Source organism: Nipponia nippon, unplaced genomic scaffold (genome assembly GCF_047370975.1).
Source record: "Nipponia nippon isolate SJK-2023a ecotype South Korea unplaced genomic scaffold, ASM4737097v1 scaffold_9, whole genome shotgun sequence".
In the NCBI taxonomy this organism is placed as follows: domain Eukaryota; kingdom Metazoa; phylum Chordata; class Aves; order Pelecaniformes; family Threskiornithidae; genus Nipponia; species Nipponia nippon.
The window spans coordinates 29,146,773-29,170,465 of NW_028262413.1; the positions used below are offsets into that span (position 1 = coordinate 29,146,773).

General features: G+C 36.8%; 1 protein-coding gene across 1 annotated transcript; it reads right to left on the reverse strand.

The window, feature by feature from the left end:
• Positions 1-68: 68 nt before the first annotated feature.
• On the reverse strand, positions 69-19,163 carry CHRNA5 (cholinergic receptor nicotinic alpha 5 subunit). The gene is made up of 6 exons (XM_087743381.1): positions 18,985-19,163; positions 8,917-9,068; positions 8,052-8,096; positions 6,488-6,597; positions 4,688-5,519; positions 69-2,544 (listed from the first exon to the last, which is right to left on the reverse strand). The coding sequence occupies exons 1-6, from the start codon at positions 19,100-19,102 to the stop codon at positions 2,383-2,385; spliced, it is 1,419 nt and encodes a 472-aa protein (XP_087599507.1). The 5' UTR covers positions 19,103-19,163; the 3' UTR covers positions 69-2,382.
• Positions 19,164-23,693: the final 4,530 nt, after the last annotated feature.

The following is a 23,693-nucleotide window of genomic DNA, read 5'->3' on the forward strand; positions in this document are numbered from 1 at the left end:
TTATGAAAATAAAGAGAATCAAGCTGTTGAAAATTGTACTTTTTTTTTTTCATTTATTTTGACTGAGTGACAAAAACCTATATAAGGTAGCATTAGCTACAGTTCAACACATTCAGAAACAAGTTACATAAGTAAAGGTCCATGCTTCTGAGTCTATTAAAATAATTTTGTTTCAAACACACTTGATAAGCTGAAGACCTCAAGGATTCTAGTGTCAGCCATCTTATCTGTATTTATCATGGTCAGATTGTAGAAGTGACTAAAAGAAATTCATGCATTTGCAAAAATTGTGAGTTACTAGTATAGAGACTGGGACTCCATTGGCCAATATGCTGCCAATCACTTTATGATATAATTGGGCAGAGTACAGACATCATTTAACAAAGGGAGAGAGATGAGGTGGGGAGTTAAATAAATAATATATATAGCTAACCTATAGTTTTGCTTACTTTGCTTTCTGTTCAGGTAAGAGCAAACTTCAGTAATTCAAACCCAAGGAGGAATATAAAAAGAAATTTTGCACTTGAACAGGAAATAAGATATCTAAAGTATTTCTGCAACTTCCACACAGAGAAAGTCACGGATGCATTGTTTAATCTTAGTAATACTGAGAAAGTTAAAATTATTGTATTAATGGATTAAATCAGATAATCTTTGCAAATTCACCTTTAAAATTAATTCTGATGAGAACAGAGGAAATATGGATATCCAATGCCAGATGTAATTGCATAACTGAAGAGGAAGAGTGACTCCCTTTACAATGAGAATTATTTATAAATTGGTATTTAAAAAACCAACCAACCAAACAAAAAAAACCCACAAAAACCCAAAAGACTTGCCTGGCATCATTTCCCTGCCTGTGAGCCTTATAAAGCTACACAAAACCGAGAATGTCATGCAGGTGAAAACAATTTGAAACAAATATTCAATTATATATAAATTACGACATAAGCACTCAATATTATAATCAGTACAGTGCCAAACAGTGCTATTCTAAAGGAGATACAGAGTGGCGGGGGTGGGGTGTGTGGAATATCTACCCGTTTTCCAAATTCATAACCACTATAAAAACTTACATTATCAAAGATACCACAATTCACATTAAACTTCTCACCTAAACATGTTATTATTAATGTAGTAATTTAAGCAAATAAAAACCTTCCAAGACTTGCTCTAGCTTGGCAATACTGTATTAGCCCCGCAGGATGCAACCATATTATGAAGTACATTGACAAAACTTTGGTGTAGGAAAACCCCCATCTGTTTTAGAGCCTCTTCCAGAAATAAAGCTTTTAAGAAAGGTGGCATTGGAATGAATGTAAAGAATTTAAAATCAGTATTTAAAGAATATATTTTAATGGAATAATTAAAAAGTTGCAAGTTAGTTTCCAACACTGTCAGAAAAAAAGAAAGTATGGAAAACTCTAAGTCCTCACTGCTTAGAGCATAATAATTTTCAACCCATTTCCTTCAGAAAGGCATTCCACAAATTCCTTCTACCTGTCCTTAAAAACTTAATGCTGAGAAACACACAAAGGCAGGAAATTATTAACATGTTTGCAACTAACATACTGTATCAAATTCTTCATCAAGAATAAAGAAATTTGAACGTTCCAGGCCTTTAGAAGACTTGTGCAACTTGGGAACTCATTTCATTGCCTTTGCCTTACTTTCCATAGTTGATACAGAGATATCTATATACATGGCTCCTGTAGGCATTTTAAGCCTTAACTGTATTAAAATGTTCGTGTTAGTATGATAGAATTAACAAGGTTTTAAATTTAGCAGCAAATTCCACTGAAAATTTATAAAGGCAAAACATAGCCAAACTGCAATTTTTACTTACATGTTGAATATACAGGAAGTTCAACTAGTATTTTCATTATTTTAAATTTACTCTGTAGAAACTTTATACTTTTACAACACATTCAAGAGAGCTGATAAAAATTCTCCTTTGCATACTATAGTGAATTGAAATAAGCAACTCTACTGTGTAAATATCTGCAAATATTTAATACTCAATATAACAATTTATAAGTAATTTAATAACCAGACTACAGTGATCATCATTAAAAAATTTTAAATCCTTCTATTTCGCAGTAGGTGTCAGTGTATGCTTTTTTGACATATCAAACATGCAAGCACTTGAGAAGGTCCTTTTAATTCTGACCTGATTTAGAAGTAACTTAGTAGACTGGCAATAAGCACATTGACTTCTATGTGTCCTAGGGATGCCATGCTTTAATATAAACAAAATTTCCTGGGTTTGCATTTTTTTTCTTCTTCTCTATCAGAAACATGCCTACAAAGAACATGCATGGAAACAGAGCCACTGCAAAACTCTTTAGAGCCGTATTAGCAGGAGACAGATCCAAAAATATTTTATGCGTTTGTACTGCCTATATGCGTAGGTACTATTATACTTGCCCATTTATGAATAACAGGAATAAATAACACAAGTGATCCAATTATTGAAACCAGAAGAAAAGTCCATAAGAACATTCGATCAAGCACCTGAGCAATAAATTTCCAGTCTTCAACAACCTAAAAAACAAAAGAACATAAGAGTTGGTCAGTACGTGCGAGAACAGGTAAAAATACAGTACCGAACCCTGCAATTCTTCGTCACTTTACAGTACACTTTTTTTCCAATTAGGTCCATTCAGTAACCCCCTTTAACAACTGCTTATAATTACACTATGAGTTAGAACAGGAACAAACTTCCCTCTATGAAGACTGGTAAGCTATATAGACCAATACTAGATTTTAATGCAGAAAGTGACCCTGACAAGCGCTGAACATCCTCAACTACAGAGAGACAAAATCAGTATACAATTTTCTAACATACTGCAGGATTTAGGATTCATGCCACAGCCTCATCATAAAGTGGAATTCCTGGGCAGGAGCTAGAAGCAAAAGTTGTAAAAAAACCAACCAACCAACCAACCAACACCAAAAAAAAAAAACCACACCACAAAAACCCCCAAAAAACACCACACCCAACCCCCCCACTCCACCCTCCTCCCCCCAAAAAAAACCAACAACAAACCACCCAAACCAAAATTAAAAAAAAAATTAACAGTAGACAGCAGCTGTTGTGTTACATACAAGATCTGAAAGCTGTGAAGTTATTACTGCACAGAGTTATACACTAGAGAGAATACTCACAGTACTTTCAAGACTATTTTCCTTTTTGATAGGATTATTCATATTATACACAGTTTTGCAAGTACAGCAGATATAATTGTGCAAGCAAATTAAAACCCTGCCAAACAATTGTCTTTGATTTGAACTAGAGCTATCCACATTTCTCAAGCCTACTGCTTCCTAAGAGGTAAGGCTACAACAGCACCATGTAGTTTTTACTAACAACTTTTGCAATTAAAGCTTGCATTCTGTGGAGCCCAGATAATAAAATACAAGTGAATCCCCAGTCAGTTGTATATTCATTTCTGAGGTTTAGAGTCACAACAGCATTACACCTGAAAAACAAAATACTTATCACCTCTCTTGTCACTGACAAACAGAGTAAGTTCAGTAAGAGAAAGAAAACCAACCCTTAATTTACAGGAAAATATGTATTTAATAGAAAACTATTCTATTTGTGTTGTTTATACAATGCAGGGGTATTAGATGCTGTTTTAACAGTACAGTAGATAAATGTATTTAAAATCTAGGCCGGATCTCTTGTGATAAGGTCAGAATTGAGTCCTGAGAAGATATATTAGAGGAGTTAGCTTCTAGGCTAGCACGTGAGAACACGCTCTCAGCAAGCAGCAACTTTTGAAGACAGTCATTTCTGTATAAATCCAAAGAATCTCAGGCCTTGCCATCAGAAACAGATAGCAGTATCATGAGACCACACAACAAACTTCTATATTTCTACACTAGCCTGAAAATACCATTTAAGTTTCTGATGTACCAATGGCTCTAGTTTAAAAGGCAGGGAAAGAAAAACAAATTGATAATGCTCTTACCCGAATGGTGTAAACATCCATTAAGGATAGTTCAGAGTGCAAATATACAGATTGAAAAAAAAGCCCTTGACATCCTATGATATAACTTAGAGACAAATAATAATAAGACTACAAGAGAACACTCGAGAATTCATCCAGTCCATGTTTGATCTCAGCACAAAATGACCAACGTATGGTTATAGCTCGTATTTAAACTAATATAAGTTAGGACATTAAAAACTGTTTTTATTTGGAATTGAAAGCTGCAAAATAAGACTTAGCAGTATTTATTCTGAAAATGTAAGGCAAATGCATTTTTCAGATAACCTTCAGGTACAACATTAGAATGAAAAATACCTACTTCTCTCATCATGAAAATAACATCCAGCAGCACTGTAGGGAACAGTTACGGTACATGCTCTTGTAACAGACAAGTATCTCTGAAAATGTGTAATTAACAACATGAACTTACTTCTAGCAGAAAGCAAAATACTTTAAAGAACCCAAGGACCCAAGGACTGTATTGTATCAGCCCAATATCTATAAGAATTCTCAGTTTTGTACCATACTTGCACTACTTTCCAGTGGAAATAATTACACAGCTTCCAGTGAAGTACAAAAACTGGAAATCCCATAGCACATAATTTAATATGCAACTGCATAGTAAACCATTACTTGGTTTTCTAATTTCCAGTTTTACAAAATCAGTGTAATATGACTAATACACCCACCTCGTGAACTTCATTCTCCTTCATAACATGTCTTGTAATATATCGGATAGAATCTAGAGCTGCTTCCAAGGTGTTCCTAGATGATTCTGATCCATTCATATTTCCTGTTTCCTCCTTCTGAGCAAAGTATCTATCTACATGACTTCTCATGCAAAGCAGCTTGGGAAGTTTGTGAAGAAATATCTTGCGAACCCAAGGTGCCATAGCATTGTGTGTAGACGAAGAACGATGATGAATATTGATAGCAAAGACAGTTATCACAATGGACAATGTCACAAATATCATAGTAAACACCAAGTACTCTCCTATAAGTGGGATAACTTTAGAAGATGATGGAATAATCTCTTCAATAACAAGAAGAAAAACAGTCAAAGATACCAGTACTGAAGTGCAAAGTGAAATTTTTTCACCTTCATTTGAAGGAAGATAGAAGACAAGGACAGTTAGAAACGAAAGCCCAATACAAGGAATAATGAGAAACAACGTGTAAAAAAGTGGCAAACGTCTAATTATGAATGAGTATGTTACAAAAGGATACCAGCAGCATCCATCAGTCCTATTTCCTTTGCTCCCTGTTGCAGTCACTATTTCCCATTCTCCATTATCAAAAAAGTCTCTTTTGTCAACATCATAATCTTCAAGAATTATATCAACCTGTGAGCCATCGTAAGTCCAGGAACCAAATTTCATAGAGCAATTTTGGAGGTCAAAGGGAAAGAAGGTTACATCAATAGTACAAGAACTTTTGTAGTTTGCTGGTGGAGTCCAAGCAATGGTGCCATCATATTTTACCACAGTTTTTGTAGATGTTCCCTCAAAACGTCCATCTGCACTAAAAGAAAAGAGATATATGCAATTGCAATGGGGGTGTGGTTTTGAATAAGAAAATATGTTTTGTTATTGTCATTTCAGCTGTTTATCCCTTCTCCCCCTTCATAGCCAAAATTCTGTATTGTGTTCATAGTCAACTCCTTTTTTTTTTCTTTTTTTAAATCTGAATCTCACACAGGTAAACAGTTTTGGAAGAGTGAAAAATATTTTCAAGTCATGAAAAGATCTGTGCAACTTTCTGTGGTCCCAATGACTTATGAAAGGATTGTAAAAATTCTGACCTGTAACAGCATGACCAAACTCTGGTGTTTCTATTGGTAATACAGCATAAATACTTTTCAATTTGACCAAATCATAATTATTGAAGTAAAAACATCATGAAACAGGTAAAATAATACTTGTGTGCCACCTCCAGACTTGAATTTACAATCACTGCAACAGCCTTTTTCCCTGACTCAACAAGTCAGGAAATGTAAAAGCATTATATATGCACCTGGGTTGAGCAGAAAGGTTAATTCAAAAGTTATTGCTTCTGAGATCTGCTAATTCTAAAAAAAAAACCCAAAAAAACAACAACAAAAAACCTTACAGTTGCATGTACTTCATTTTAAATCCATGCTGAATATGGCTTACAACAGCATGAATTAGTTGCTTCCCTCCCATCGCTCTACACTATTAGTTTGTACCCAGCACTGTGCAAGACATTGTTTTCTAATTAAAAAAAGAGTTTACCCAAAGAAGTGGAAATAAACTTTTCAATGAGACTAGAAATTCCATACAGAAGCAAAGTAAAACATTTAAGCATTTAACATGGCAACAAAATCCATTTGCATTCAGAGGCAAATTCTTCCACACATTCTTAGCTCTACTAAATGTACACGCACATCTATCCAGTGAGCCTCCTAGAACCAGCTTGGGCAGTAAAGTTAGAAAGCAAATGTATTTTATATGAAAAGATTAAAATCTTACTTGTCATACAACACAATATCTGGAATCCAAATAGAATCTGACGGGACACGAATAGATGTTATTCCAGCATAGTCTTCAGGATTCCACCTTAATTTTACATCTATCCATTCCTGTGGATATGCGAGATTTAAAAATCATTATTATTGTGAAGTTGATTTAAGCAGGGCAGGACTGGAGGAAAATAGATAAAAAGGCAATTAAAAAAAAAATCAAACTGGCTTCTAAAATTTGCATACAACAGTGAATTTGCTGAACAGACATCTATTTAACCTCATCCAATATTTGTTTTCTGTTGTAAGGGCCACTTGACAGTATTTCTGTATAGAACTTAAGATATTAAAATCCTTTTTCAGAGCATGTATACATAAGTAAGAGCTATTAAAACATATAGACAACTAAGTTTGAAAAAAGCTTGTTCTGAATGAGTATCAATGACTTTGGAAGCTGATCAGAAGCAACTTAAACATTTTCATTAAAACAAAATCATTCTGCAACTCTCACTATATAGTCATTCCTATTTCTAACAGCAACACTAAAAATAGCACTATTAAAATCATAGTAGTACTTCGGTAACTTTGTACTTGAACTAAAAGCTCAAGAGGAAAAATTCAAGTTTCTAAGAATTCACCATCACACAGAATTTTAAATGCATTTTCAGGTCAGTTGTTATTTTATTTGAACTGGTTCAACTGCAACAAGTTCTGCAGAAACTATTAAGAGGGTACAAGGTGTTATCATCGACATATTACCATCTCATACTTGCTGAGTAGTCTCAAAGTTTTCCTAAAAAGAAAAACTTTGCCTGAAATCACGGTTACTGGAAAAGAAGGGAAGGGGAAGCAAGAGGGGAAAAAAAAAAAAAAAAAAACACAAAAACAAAAGAATGAGCCCAAGCAAAAATAATTTAGTAAGATAGTAAGTATAATCAGGGTTTGCAAACATTCTTCTAAGTTAAATCAAGAATGATTTGTGAGCAGCATTTCCCAAGTTACTAATGGCCATTAAGTTTAGCATTGGACTCTGATTATTATAAAACCTGAGGCTTTTTCCAACCCATAAACAAATATTCTTAAGAGGAAAAAGTAGCTCTTTATAGCAAGCATATACAACTTTGAAACGGAAATTCTTCAGTGATGTTTACCCGATAATCTCAAATACCCCACAAGAGAAAGATCTTAAAACTACTATACAAAAGACTACACAAACCCATACTTTTCTTAATATAGTTTTTAAAAGAAAACTTATGTACTGAAGCAGTAACTTTTATGGTTGGATACACACACCTAGGTATATTAAATGGCCATGCAATGCCATATCAGATTTCTTTTATTAGGTAAATTTTTTAAATTTACCTTTTTTTGTTTGGTTGATTTTGGTTTTTTAAGAGTTTTATAACAATCCTTTAAAGCATTTCCAGGGACATTTTTTAAAGATACTACGTAAAATTAAAATTCATGCAACAACTAAGTTTTTTTTGAATATACAATTAATTAGAAAAGTTTCTTCCAACTTTTTACTTGCAGTTATGAAGCTTCAGAATTTTTCGTTGATATTTTACACATACCTGTTTCAACCAAACATTTGTTGTCATCAATTGATTTTTCTCATCCTATAAAAATAAAGTGTATTTTATGAAAAAAAATCTGCACAATACATTCATAGTAACTAGCTGCTTTAGTTCAGAGGTCTGCAATTTAAAATACAAAACATACTTCTAAAAGCAATCCAGTCACCGATAAGTATGTTTATATGAGAACTTTTTAAACATAGAAGTATGACCTTTGATTATTTAACTGTTAACAGTGATATTTATCCACTTCTGTGTCTTTCCTCCCTTCCATTTTTTTATATGAGTGTATTTTATGTAGTCTTACTGTTTTTCTATAGAAGCAAAGGAACACCAACATGTGGAAGAAAAACCCCTCTTATAGCTATAAACAGTGAATTCAATTTGAAAAGAATATTCTGAAGTGAGTAAGTATCAGGGGAAAAAAAAAAAATCTGGTTGATCTCTTTTACATTACAGGTAATGCCAAGAGATAATCTTCATTACCAGGCAAGTGACGTATTTGAAGGCTTAGAAGTTTTTTTGCTGCTTAAGCAGGGGAAAAGAGCAGTATTTGCAAGTGTTCCTGAATTTTACATAAATTAGATTGATAAAGTTTAAAAATATGTGGTTTTCCCATTGAATAAATAAATTAAAACACAATTCCCTAGGTTTAAGACTTTCGCTCACTTTTTTTTTTCTGAAAACACCACTAAACATAAGAGCCATTTGTTTTCTGTGTTTTTTATTATGCTGATAATAATTTTAGAGGTTTAATCTATTGTGTTTAAGCTGAAGTATGCACAATTATTTCACATGACATTATGTTCCAGATTTGTAAGAATCAGGGAAAAAAATAAACAAACTTATCTACTATACATACCACATCTACAAGCTGAGAGATTGCAAGGCCAAACTTTATTTTTATTGTGTCATTCAAGCGTTCCACTGGACGAACCCATCTCTGGTAGTCTTCAAATAAATGTTTAAACAAACGATCTTCACTTTTAGCAATAAAAGATGGTTCAGATATACCTATATAAAAAAAGTAATTTATTAACATTGATTTAAATGAACAGTGTACATCTGCATTCCTGTGTCCAAAGAGCTACAGCTATGCTTACACAGAGTTAAATTTCTCATCTTATCCCCTTTTCTCTGGAAGCATGGCCAGGGTCTTAGAAGAAGAATTTTATAAAATTACCTGTTTTTATTAGCATCTCCATACCACTATCATACTTTTAAAATCCATGACTCAAGAACATTAAGATAATTTTAGTAATAATAAAGGCAAAATGCACTTATATCATTTACCTGGTGCCATGCAATTATGGCACTCCTCTAAAATGGAAAGCTTATATATGAGGGACTGAAGTTCTATCACTCTAGAACAAGGTGGTACTTTTTAAAAACCTACATCCACACTATACAGGTCTCTAGTATATTGCATAACCTGCGCTCCAGTTTGAAACATCAGTCTCTTCACGTTTTATACGTTATTTCTTCTAATGTTTGGTCACAGCTATAATGTATAAACTTTGCAGTACTTGTAGAGCACTTTTTCCCCACACTGTTTTGCACTTAAACACACTTGCCAATCTGTTTACCAGTCTATGCTCTACCTATTCTAATGTTATATTGACTGGAAGGCACCTTTCTAGTTAAGTAATAGTATACATTCAGTTACTCCTTTTTCGTAGTTCTCGAGGAGTCATTTCAACGCCTGGACACTGACTGATCACTTGGAACAGCCAAAAATCTTTGCATAGCTTACAAAGAAGTGGAAACTAAATGTCTCCTTTTGTCTCCTGAGAGAATGGAATACATGACAGAGCTTTGGAAAAAAAAGTACCGCAGATGCAGAAACTGCAGCCAGGACTTTAAACGAGGTATGTAAGTTGTCCTAAATCACCTCAACAAGCAACCACTGTCTTTTATCTTTGGGAATCCACAAAAAATGAGGTTTTTACCAATGTGGTCTCACTGAACTGTATCAGTAGAAACCCTGCTACCCCAAAAAAGGTAAAGTTTAAGGTTTCTCCATTAGGAGAACCCATGCAAAAAAATTATGTACTCTAAGTAACAAGAGAAGGACAAACTCAGGGAATACGCGGAGAGAGGGGAGGAAAAAAGGCAAGATCAGTGTCTAGCTAGGTAACTCGAGTAAGAACAGCTTTCAAAGGCAGTGTGAAAGACCTGAAGAGGGCCACCGCCTCAAGAAGCAGCACAAGCTACACACATCACCTTGAAGGGAATGGCTCCAAAAGGGTCTCCAATTCCCAGACAGAAGTCAGAGGAATCACCAGAAGACGTGAACATATGCTCTAGACAAAGATTTTTACTACTCACCGATGAGATTTAAACTGACTGAAACTACTGTCGAAAATTATTACAGTCAGTTTAAGGGACAGAGTAAACTAAAGAAAGATGTGCACAACCACCTCTTTTTAATGCAGGTTTTAAATATTATACCATTACATAAATGTATGGCATGACCTCTCTAAAAACTGTGTGCTCACTAACAGCATCCATCTAAAAAAAGATATATCAGAAACAGAAAAGCACCAGAGAATGTCATAAACAGATTAAAACCAGAGACAGTCATCCATACAAGGAGAGATTTAAAAGATTAACATTATTTTGTTTGGAGAGGGGGTGAATTTAGTGAACATAACAGAAGTAAAGTAGTGAACAATAAATGCAGAAAAAACACTGACAGTATTTAACGTTTCTCATAAAAGAAGGTAAAGGAAACAAAAGCATCAATTAAAAGCAGTGTAAACAATTTCTATTTGCAGTTCATTACCATCAACATTCAGTAAATCAGAGATTATTAGACACTGAAGAGGACTAAAATTTTAGAATTGCCCGGGATTACTAAATCGTCAGTTACATCGCATAGCATCATCCTTACATAGGGTACCAGTTCTCATTTCAACACAACTTGCAAAATCCAGCTTAGAATTCGATCAACAGTTTGATGGCTTGCATTTGTTGCAGAGACCTGGCTAGCACCATTTAAGCCATTAATTTAGACGGACCTAAGCTAGTTCTATGTGACTGCAACCACTGCAGCCTAGAGAACTCAGACAGGCAACATAAGTTTTTAAGTTCCCTCCCATTCATCAAAGTGCTCTTGTGACAGCAGCGGCTTTCTGCTGTGCTGCAGAAGGCTGCATTTACAGATCTTTCGGACAAAACACCCGAAGCACCAGAGCCCAGCCGCAAGAGAATTCCCTGCCTTCTGCACTGCAGGTTTGGGGCAGTCCAGTAGAACTATTATAATGAATACTAACTGGATTTTCTCTGAAATTTTATAGTAGGAGCAAAAGCAGCATGTAGCTTAAGGAACAGGATCAGCAAAGTGGGAGCAGCAGGACTCCTTTTCCCTCCAAATCTTACCATACACTAATGTGCTGCTGAATGGTTCTTGTTGCAGGCCAAATCAGCATTTGGGTTTTAAGACAGCTTACCCTTCTGTTTCAAAATACAAATCTATCCATTTACAGTTGTATTTCATTCATTCATAAACACGTAGCAACCTACTGTTGTTCAAGATGTATTATTTGTACATGCTCTATAATTTAGTATCTTTCCATTTCAAGTTTGTTGACACGTGGGTTGTGCAATAGCAAAGAAACGATGGGCAACTTGCCTTATACCACTGAGCATACCTCAGGTGGGTACATGAAAACACACAGGACAAAAATTGCTGCCAAAAAGGATCCAGCAACAGAATGCTACACACACACACACGAGTTACCTTCACAGCTATTAGGTTAAAATATATTTATTTTTATTGATACCTTAGGTTCAGTGTATCATCATTAGCCAAGGAATTTTTCTTATTTGTAACTATACATAGATTTACCAAGTACTGCTTTCTACAGACATCCAAAAGAATGCTTCCTGAAGACACAACTTAATTTCTCTATTTCTATATCCCTATTTCCTGAATTATGAATGGTCTTGTATATATTTCATCCTAATGTTTCATAAATACTTGGTTTTTGTATTAGCATTAATTACATTTTCCTTTTACAGTTACAACTCTCAACTGAATTTTTTGTACAATTTGAGAATGACTATGCAGCAGCTGGGTATTCTCTCTCCATTAATTGACCTTGAAGTAACGCAGAGGCAAAGTTGCACTTTCACCATTTCTGTGTTCCTGTAAGATGACCTCCTGTACAGCAATACAGCATCTTCAAGGTACATGCTGTTTCCAGATTAAGCTTCTCTTAAAACACAGTATCTTCTCTGCCATGCTAAATGGGGACTTGTTCCTTTACCACTTTTATATACTTACAGAATTTTTTTCAAACTTTTTATGCTCAGACCTACAGTATACTCACCAGTTTATTAAGATGACCATATTTACTAACAATATAGTTCAACTGTTTTTTTTTTTTCCTATCACATAAATATCCACACTTTTTCATATTTCCAGTTTATTAATAAGCTGGGGCATACTGGTCTATAAAAGGCAGCTTATACAAAGGAGAACTCCATGAGGAGGCTGGAGATGGTAACAATATATTGAGAGTCAGCAAAAATAAAATAAATAACCACCCCTACCTTTCCGTATTTTATTTAATAGGATCACACAGCTTGCTTGTTACACAGACTGCACATGTTTAATTTCTCTTTTCCATGTGTCTATATGCTTTTAGGATTATAATAAAGGGTGTAATTCTTAGTCACTTATTGGTGGTAATACCAATAAAAAAAAATGTGAAGAACTGGTGGCAAGCAGGAAAAAGGGTACAGAAGAGAGGAAAAGAGGTAAAATGCAGTTAGTGGCTTAAGTCAGCAGCCTAGCTATGCTGGTTGGAGGAAAGCAGAAAGAGGTTAAAACCTACGACTAGCAAGATTAGCAAACAAACAACCCGGAGTACAAATCTCATACTAAATCTGATGGTAAGAGATTATGGAAGCACTCACCCCTACTACTAGCTCACTGTACTAAAAGAACTTAGAAGATTTGCAGCCTTTGAAGGGCAATTCTAAGCATGCCTGTATTTGTGTGGCTTTATTTTTGTTGAGGTCAGGTAATTTATGCAGTCTAAATCAAAGGTAGGCTGTCTATATTGGTCAGTGATAAATCCCAATGACAATGTTTACTTTATAATTTACACCTGAAACTCAACTCCGCTCACTCCCTCTCAATGTGATTCCATGTTCAGCAAAAAAGACTAAATCACATGACAAAATGCTGGATGGCCAAAATTTGAATTCTGCAAAAAGGAGACAAACATTTATGCACTGAGCAGATTAATGATTCAACTTTTTTTAAACTTTGAAGTAGTTGGAACACACTTTTGACAAAATGGTAAGTAGAAATTCTAATTACACACTTGACTTTGGACACAAATGTGTTTAAAAATTCAGTTGTGCCATTTCCCCCGCTAAATAACAAACTTCTTTAATAAAAGTACTTTGGAACAGCTATTTAGAAAAGAAGAGGAAGCATTACATGGGTCTCAGATGCATGAATAGCATGACAAAACATGTACATGTCTATTCATTTTGTTAACATTCTCAAGTCAAAATTTCACTAGTGCTGCTAATGGCAGACTTTTTAAATGCTTCAGATAAATTACAAAAATGTTATTCTTTTGTAAAATCTGTCTTTTTACATTGTTTCTTACTGTATCATTATGGGATGAAATTTCTTAGCATCTTCATATGATTTAGCAGCAGTACTCTTTTTACAAGAATTACCAGTGAAATATTTAGTGTCACAGCTATACCTCATATCTTTTCATAAATTTTTGCTTATTTCTTTTTAAATGAGAGGACATCACAGGCCATGTTTCACCAAAGAGTAAACTTTCTTTGAACTCTATATTCCGCTGCACTTCCTTAGATAAAGTGTCTAAGAACCACGTTGGGATTGCAGGTACAACACTGCTCCTTATACTTTAAACAATGTAGTTCAAAGCATTTTCTAACTGATATAATTGAGTGTTAATGATTTCAGGTTTTCTTTGGATCACTACTTGGCGCATTTTCAAAAGAGGTCCATGGGAGAAGGGGAAGGGTCACTTTTTAGAAGCCTAATGTTAAGATGTAGATTCAGAAGTAATATACATTACTAATGTAGATTTATAATCATATACCACTATAATGAAAAACACCACTACTAAGGACAATAAACATAGCAAAATATCCATACTTTTTAGTTAACATTAGATTCTTTAACAGTGTGCTATGATAACATATAGACTGTTATCCACAAATCTAACTACTACAAGCTATAATACAACTAATAGTTTGCCTACAAACCAGGAAGGTGAATGAATATATGCAGCACACCTGCCTTCTACACCTACACTAGTATTTTTTATTAAGATGATACTGTGATTTTTTTTAAGTAATATATGTTACGTAATTTATAACAAATGAAGCACTATGAAGTCTAGAAGCGCAATGGTAACTGTTTAAATCTTATTCTAAAAATTGTTCAGTGGTCATTTTGAGAGGGAAAAAAAGAAGTTTTCCGTCTTTCCTACGAACTAACTTATTCTAGTGAGCATCAGTGCTTTTTCTCCTTTCATTTTACAATTTTTCCCCAAACAAATCTAGTCTCATCACAATATTTTGGTAACTGGTGACAATTCTAACTGCAAGCCATATTTATATTGCAGCAGACAGGAAAAAGTAGACCAAGATCATGTTCAATATTAACTACACAGATCTCTCTCTGTCTAAGCCTCCCTTTACATTTTAAAGAATCTCCCACCACTACTTCATTAAGCAGAAAAGATATGTAGTATATTAAGTAACGTATAAATTGGAAGTTTTATTTCTGTACTGACTCCCCACCTCCCTTTAAAAGGATTGTGAGTCATACTTTCTGTATGGTCTTCAATCTCTTTGCCTACTTTTCTTTCTATGCTTTAGGAATTACCAAGAATCCAGTCACTAACAGACAAGTGTTTAGTTAACAGCAAGCATTTAGAAAGATCAAAATCATCTTTACTAGAAGGTCCGTAAGTCAAAGCAGGATTACTAACTCTATTCAATTTACTGAATAAAAGTCGGAAAAGCCAGCTAATACATTCTGTACTTCCCTCAAGTATCTTTTTCTCCCCTGTTTAAAAATAAAGCCAAGGCCCACCACTACACCTACAAGCATGGAAAAGGTGGCTATTCTTGACCATTTTTTGTTGGTGGTTTTTTTGCAAATTTGTTTTGCTTTCTTTCATTCAGAGGTTGTCTTGCGATTTCAAAGGTTGGGAGTACAAAAGTGACAGCCTTGTATTTCTATCGCTGTGTATAAATACATGCCTGGCAGCTGCTAGCTGCTGCAGGAACTTTTTATGATTTTCATTTACTCCTGGACTTTCAAGTTATTGGGAGGATTTCTGCCTTCTCTCTTACCTAGCACATCAATCTCCTGCCAATGAGTAGCAAAACAAAATGACATATTGTGGACATGAAACTATCAAGGATTTTGAACTGCAATATTGTTTAGCACTTACCAGTATGAACAGAGGTACAAGAGCTGCGCATAGAAAGCAAGGAAGACGTTTCTTATGTTCAACTCAAATTTAAAAGATTAAAGTTTCCGGCCTGATAATTGGAAAGTAAAATTAAACTATCCCCTAATAGCTTAGCTTCAAAGGATAATTATGGCCCATATTAATGAATGCATTTACAAGTTTGATTAATAACAGCATAATATACTGCCATGTAGTTTGTAACTAATCAAGAAATGGATACAATCAACTACAGATTGATGGTCAGTCTTTAGATTAAGAGCTAACTGGAGCACAAACCATTCCTTTCTGAATACCTGTGCTATAGATTCTATGGTAAATACACACAACATGCCTAACAGCTTCCTGAACACTATAGCGAAGCTATTGCCAGCAGTAGTCTGATTAACAGCCACCTACAGCACTAACATTACAGGTCTGTGGCATGGCACATCATTTCCTCGTGAGTTCATCGACACTCATATTCCCCGCTCAGCTTTCAGCAGACAGAAAAACTGTGATCCTTCTCCCTGCCCACCAGCTAGGGCACATGAAAAGGCTGCCTCATGGCAGGCTGCCTCAAGGTAAAAATTCTGGTCACTCTGAAGCCAGGGGGACTTCTTCTGTAACAGATCCAGGATTTTGTCATCTCTCTCTATACCAGTTTTAACCATTGCATTATTTTCACTGACTGTTGACCTGTCAGTAAGGATTGAAGATGGACTGTGAAGACAGCACCGAGGAATGCTGAATGCAAGCAGCAGAAAATGTGTATATACGTGCAGATAGTGCAAAGAGCAAAAGGAAGAACAAGTATGTAGAATCTTAAAAGCAGAACCATTTATTCATACAGATTGAGAGGGTACGCATCATGGAAGTAAATACAAATCCACAATTTATGTAAATAAGACCTTTATGCAAATAAGACGCAGGCCTTGGGCTTCTCACAATTTGCCAGTGCAGCCCTGGGTGCTGCAGAAGTTGCACACTGGTGTTAACCTTCTGCCACAGTAGCATTTTCCCAATGCAGCTCAGTTCCAGTCTTGGATACACTGGCACATACAATCTTATGGCCCATAGAAATCAGATACTCTGCTCAAAAACAGATGCGGCGTAGGAGATTTCAGAACATATATACTATCATACAAAAATCAGGTTTTACCATCCAGAAAAGTGGGAAACTATGCATGTACTTCCTTCCACAGTTCCTTCTACAAATCAAAACAGACATTTCTCCACAAATCAATGCTCACGTTTTTCTTCCTATGAATCTCTAAAGAAAGCACAAAATATTTTAAGAGAAAAATCACAAGAAACCCATACAAGTAGGAAGGTTTGCAGCTTCCTGTTGGGTAGGGAGAAGGATCCGATCATTAAACTGAGTGGAAAATGTTTGGGTGTATGAACTCCCAAGGAAACACTATCACAGGTCTGCAGCATGGCACAGCAGCACTATAGGTGGTTGTTAATCTCGATTCAATTTGTGCATTTAAGTCTCACCTGTTAGTTTCAGATTCAGAGCAAGGAACAAAACTTATAATTTGATGGTATTTTAAATCAGCATCCATTTTGTCTTGTCAAATCAGAGTTATCCAAGATAAAGGGCTAGTTCACCTCCGGACTACTAACTAAAGGAAACACCAAATTCATTTTCAAGCACTCTTAAAGTATCATAAAGACAAAGTCGCATCCGTAATTCACTTCTACTCATTAAAATGATTACTGTACCACATGCAAAGCAATACCTCTAAAATAACTTTAACTGTATGTACATGATATGCTGATTTAGGTTATTATTCCTGTTTGGCCTGTATTTTAATAATAGGTAGCTATAATGTTTTTCATCTTCTTAATAGCAAATTTCATTTTATTTTAGAGCAAACAAATTGCGAAAAGAAAATTTTATCCTCACTATATATGGTCTGTTCTTGACGAAGTCAAAACTGTTGGCTTGTGCCAAAAGGCAAAATTTGGCTTAACCAAGTAGTTCCATACAGTCATACACACTATATAATGTAACATAATAATTTCACATAGTAGTATCTTCTGCCGTGACAAAAAACACTACTTTTCCAAATACTGAGACCAAGAATAGTCTTTTAAATCACATTTAGCAATAACAGACTGAGTTTTTATATGTTGGATTAAAACTGAGACATCAATACAATTTACTTTCCTCAAACCATATTTACGACCATTTTTTCAATTTTGAACTAATATTGAAAAAAAGTCAATTTTATTTTTCATTAATTTCCTTTCTGCTTATAAATATTGCAGTTATGAATTCAAGACATTTGCAAAACTCTTAGTAACGTGCCCATAAATTATGTAAAAGCAATGTTTTGAAATAACTATTTCTAAATAATTCTTTGAAAGAGCATTGATTTTGCTCCTTTAATCTTTGTGTAATTTTATAAACACTTTAGCTTCACATGCTATTTTACATCCTTCAACTCTGAAAGTTACATCCTGATTGAATTATAAGACTGACTCTTTTGAAGTCAAAGAAATAATGCATAACCAAACTAAAAAGAATTTTGTTATAAATTCTTAAGAGGAAGATTTTTATGTGCAGCCAGATCCATATGTGATATTGCAATTTATAAAATACATTCTGTAAATTTACCTCCATACCAGCTGCAAATGCAAAGAGCATGCACCACAAATCTACAGTTGTACCTTGCCTGAGTAAGTGAACAGAGCAAAAACTGAAAGCTGTGACAGTTCAAATCTTCAAAGCGCTATATATTCACGTAAAAAGCATAACAACTGCGTAATGAAATGTGTGGTAGTCAAGACTGATAGGCGCCTGGAAAGCCGTGGTTTGGCAAAGGCATTTTCGCCCCTTCCGTGAAAGGGGCAGCTCCGGTGAGCCCCTTTGACCACCGTCTCTGCAGGTCACGTTCGTTTTTTTAAAAACTAGCCGAAGTCCGGCAATCCCTAACTCAGCACTCCCCCGCGACCGCCGGGACCCCGCTTCACCTTGCCATCAGCCTTATCTCAGCCTCGTCCTGGCAAAAGTTGATGGCGTGGAAAACGAAGCGTGATGCGTGGCGGTCCCAACCCCGGCAGCATTTCCCTCCGCACGCAAAAACCCGCCTCATTTTTCCACACGAAACGCGCTGCCCTCCCGCCCGCGCTCCCGCCGCTCCCAGCGGCCGGCCGGGGCCGGGCTGCAGGCGGAGGACCGAGCAGCCAGGGGAGGCAGCGGCGGCCCGGCGGACCCCGGGCTCCCGCACAACCTCCCCCTGTCCCCGGCGGCGAGCTAGCCCCGCACAACGGCGGGCTTACAGGAAAGCCGGGGTTCAAGAGGGCTCGTAACTCTCAGCTGACCCTGCCCTCCCCTCCGACGCCCTCGCAGCTTCTCGCCGCAGCGCCTGCCTGCCTGCCACCCACCCCTCCCCAGCGGCCCCGGCAGGGCGCCCCGCCTGCCCTCACCCACACGGGGCCGCCCCGAGGCGCCTTACCCGCGTAAGAGGCGCGGGCGGCGGGGCCGGCTCTGGGCTGCCCGAGAAAAGGCGCGAAGAGGCAGGTGAGGAGGAGCAGGGGGCAGCCGCAGCGCAGCCGGGCTCCGAGCTCGGCCATGGCTGGGGCACGGCCCCAGCTGCCTCCGAGCCCCGCGGCGAGGACGGGGCGCAGCGACGGGGCGCCGCTCCTCAGGGGCGGTGCTGGCCACGCCCCGCCGGGAAGCCATGAGGGGGCGCGAGGGGCGGGAGCGGAGCGCGCGCGGCGGGAACCGTTAGAACGGCTGGCGGGGGTGGGGGGCGGCGGGCGGCGGCGGCGAGCCTCAGCAACGGCCTCGGCAAGGCATCGTCCTAGGCCGGTTTTCCCGGCGGCCGGTCCCGGAGGTGACCCAGAGGTACCGACTCGTGGCCCCGCGCTGTGTGGGAGACGTGTAGGGCTGTGTGGGGCCGGCCGGACAATCCTGCTGCTGGCCGCCGGCTGCCTGCCTCAGCGGCCCTGCTTCGGGCGGGTAGCGGCCGTCGCCTCCCCCTCGGGCTGCCAGGAGAAGTTCCCTGTGAGGGAGGCAGGTGCTAGGGAAGGAGCTCGCTAGCCGGGAAGCCGTAGCGATCCCACTGAGCGCTGTACCCAAAGGCAGCCCTCCTGCGCCGTCCCGACGCTTCCAGGGTTAAGGAAAAGGCTCCGCAGGGGCGCCGGGGGTGAGCCGGGGTCGCCGCTTCTGCCCTTGCAGCGACCTGCCGTGCCTCGCTGGAACGCGGCAGCAGCAGCAGCTGCAACGTAAACGTTAAATAGCAGGGGTAAATCCACCTGGGTCAACATCTGGTTCTTTTAAACCGTGTTTTGGGGAGGGTGCAAGTTCAAGTGATTTTTAGTGAAAAGGAAAATATTAAACAAACCAATTTTTAACTTCCATTCCATATGAAACAGTAGGGTTTTTTTTAAAGTTTCTAAATCGGAATGTTTTGGAACTTTTAATCCAACATAGATAAACTGATGCAAGCTAAAAAGACCTAGGATATTTCCATCTTTATGTATGTTATAGATACATGACATATATAATGAATACTCTGTACAAAAAAGCCACCTTTTTTTTCTGTATCAGATAAATAAAAAGCTGGTACGAAAGACTTTAAAAGCACCAACTCTGAAATATAATCAGTGATTTTTTTCCTAAATCATCCTAATGGAAATGTACGGTGTACACATTGCCATGGAAAATAGAAGCAGCTGGCATTAATGCGTTTTTTACATTTAAGATACTGTTTACGGCTTTACACGGTGTTAATCAGCTGCTATATGAAAAGTGCTGGATACCAGATTCCTCAGGAAAAATGGACCTCATTCAACTTAAATAATTTTAGCAACTTTGTACCTTCCTAAAATGAGCATTACCTAAAGTAGTAATTTCATTAAGCATGTTGTCAAGAACAAAAAAGTTCTTTTATATTGTGTTCATTTTATAGAAAAATAGTGCATTTCTTTATGTAAGTCATGAATCTTTTTGATGACCAAAACAGAGGACTTAAGCATTTCAATCCCTTTCTTAATTTTAAACTTGTGGTTTTTCTGTATTATCTTATCCTGCAGCCATATTTAGGTTGTGTATCTCTGTGCAAGACACAATGCAGTCAGTACAAGCCATCTGAAAAAAGTCTGCTTACACAGTAGTTTCTTCCAGCACACTTCTAGTGACATGTTGTATTGATTTGAATGCTGTGCAGTAAATATGGTCGTTTCATATATCGAGAATCCATTTGTATACAGCATGTCCTCCACAATCAAAATATATATGTGTTAAAGGATGCAGCCTATGACTCTTATTTTGAAATGCTCGGTGTGTATGCAGTGGTCAACCCAAGATCTTAGAGTAAATAAAAATGTATTTTAGCCCAAAGCATGGCACAAAACTCCCTATTTTATTCTTTTGTGATATACTGGAGTTCTAATATTGTCTGAGTGCTCCGAAAACTACTGGGCAGTGTTTCTACTGAAATTGCAAATATGTAGTTTTTGATGACAACTGGTCCACCACTGCACTGCACCTGCTGTTCCTAACGTAAGGTTATCACGTAAAATCTGTGTTTCTGTTAGCAGCGTATATGCATTGCAGTAAATGCATTTTAGAGCCATGATGTCTAGTTAACCGTGATAAATATAGTTGCCACTCGAATGTGCAGGACACAGCAAACTGGTTTTATTACATAACTATGAATTTGTTTGCAGCTGGGTCCTAGCTAAGCAAAACAGATGCTGTAAGATAATAAAAAGATTAAACTGTCTCGGTTACATGCCCAACATTTTGCTAAATATTTTATGTAGCATCATCTGGCACACATTAATTATGTTGTATTATTAATGTTTTAGAAAACAGCAGTTATAAATAAGAAGCCATTTTTCCTGCTGCTTTGAACTTGAAGCAAAATGTTAATACTAACAGCAGCATGTTAAGTTTATCATTAAGTGAAAACCTAAACAATTACATGAGTAATATCTGCTGTCTTTCAAAGGGTCCTTCTCAGCAGGAGCTGACATCTGAAGGTCCCCACTAAAGTATGTTCTGAGGATCTCCAGTAAATTGGCTGATGGCAGCTTTTACTGTGCACTGAAGAGTACTTTAACTGGAAAGCCAAATGCCAAATTAATCACAGATAAAAACAGCAAGCTGCTCAGTTCTCTTTGTAAAATCAGACATATTCTAAAAATTTTTTTGTGAATTTTCTCCAGATTAAAGACAAGAGCTATATAACCAGAAGGGTACTCTCAGATCAAGTTATTTTAGTGGTTTTTCATCTTGTAATAGAAATAACTGCAATTAAAACTTTAAAACGAGGACAACTTTTACTACAGAAAAACTGTAATGGAAAATATTCTTTAAAGAAGATGAAAGATTTTAGTAAGCCCTAGAATCTCATCTAGTCGGAAGCTACATCATTTCTCTCATGTATGAAGTACCTGAGTGCATTAACTTCTTGGACTTGGATGTCTTGTATACACCTAGCTATATTATCTATGTATCACATACAGTTCTGTGGCCTCTCAAACCATTAATTTGAATGCCTTGTAATCACTAGTATATTCGTTCTCACAACAGAGTGGAGCAGTATTGTCCCTAACTTTAAGATTATGACCAGAAAGAATACATAATTACCTTAGGAATCCAGAACAAAACAGAAGCAGCAGTCAAATTTAACACAAAAAGTCCTTTGTTTATCATCTTAATTTGGGTGCCTTTATAACTCTGACAAGTAAAATATTTGGATGAATAGGGAAGTACATGTAAAGGAATCTTCTGTCTTCCAGTGCACAATACAGTAAGTCACATAAGAAGCAGTCTTAGAAGTTAATTTGACTTTATTGGAACAGAATACAGTCCTCTAGAAAACAAGCTAACTCCTTTTTTTAAACACTGACAGATGCAAGAGACAGCACAGGTATTACTGGAGCAGCAGTAGTTTCATTATCTCTTAAACTACTTAGAATAACAAAACACATTACAATTTATTAGGGCAATCTATTTGTGAATACTTGCCCTAACAAGTTCTATCATGCACTCAAGTGAGATATAAACTATCCAGTCTTTAAGTTTACTAACGTCATATTATGCAAACAGTTTCAAGTAAATACTTTTACCTAATTTGAAAAATCTGTCACCTTCCACAGCACCACATGAAGTTCTGGTATTAAAATAACATTTAATCCACAGCAATAGCTAAATATTTCACATACTTATGTAATACACTGTAAACTCTACGTAAACACTACACACACCAAAAAAACATACAAAGAACAGGAAGATCATTTTGATTAGCAAAGACAACTCAAACGTATCGCCAAAATCATTTTTCTGTTCTTACGACTTATCCCCAAACCACTCCCAGAAAAGGCACAGATAGTGGTGATTTTTTTTTTTTTTTAAACACACAAAGCCAGAATCAACACACTAGGCCTACGCAGTCAAACGCTGCTGTATTTCCAGGAAAAACAGGTAAGGAACTTGCATTAATGTAAGGGTGTCCCAGGAGGATTCTAGTCAATAAAAGATATCCAGCATCTGCTTACTGTCCTAGGTTCAAATGCAGAAAGGAATCAGAAATTAAATGTAGTTAAGCAGAACTCTACTGTACATCTTGGATGTGAGCGCCCGCTGGAGTTACTTGCCTATTCCGAGGCAGTACTGAGGCTCATCTCACAATCAGCTATTAATGGCACTCAAAAGAGATGGTGGGTTTTAAATTAAATTGGTAATTACTGTTCAGAGATTATACTCGTAAACTATTTGACAATGCTTTTACTTTGGGTAAACAAAACCTTTAAATAAATAGATCTTTTAAAATGTAGTGTAACTACACAACTTATCACAATGCTTCAATACATAATGGAGTACAGATGAGAAAATTATTTAAATCATTCCAACTTTTGATTATTACAGTATCTAAAAAAGTTCTCCTTTACTAGCAAATGATGGCAGTGTTTGGCAAAGAAATGCTGTTGGCAATTCTTTAAACAAAGATGCAAATATATTTGTTATGCCCTCTTTGTTAGAAACAGAAGCGTTTAAGGAAAAATATTTTAATAAATATACATCCTAAGTTATCTAATAATACTTCTATACTAGTACACTAAACAAATTACCTTGTGTGATTTATATACATTTATGAAACTAGACTCAGATGCTCTTAATGGTTTCCTAGAAGACAGAAAGCATTGCTGGAGT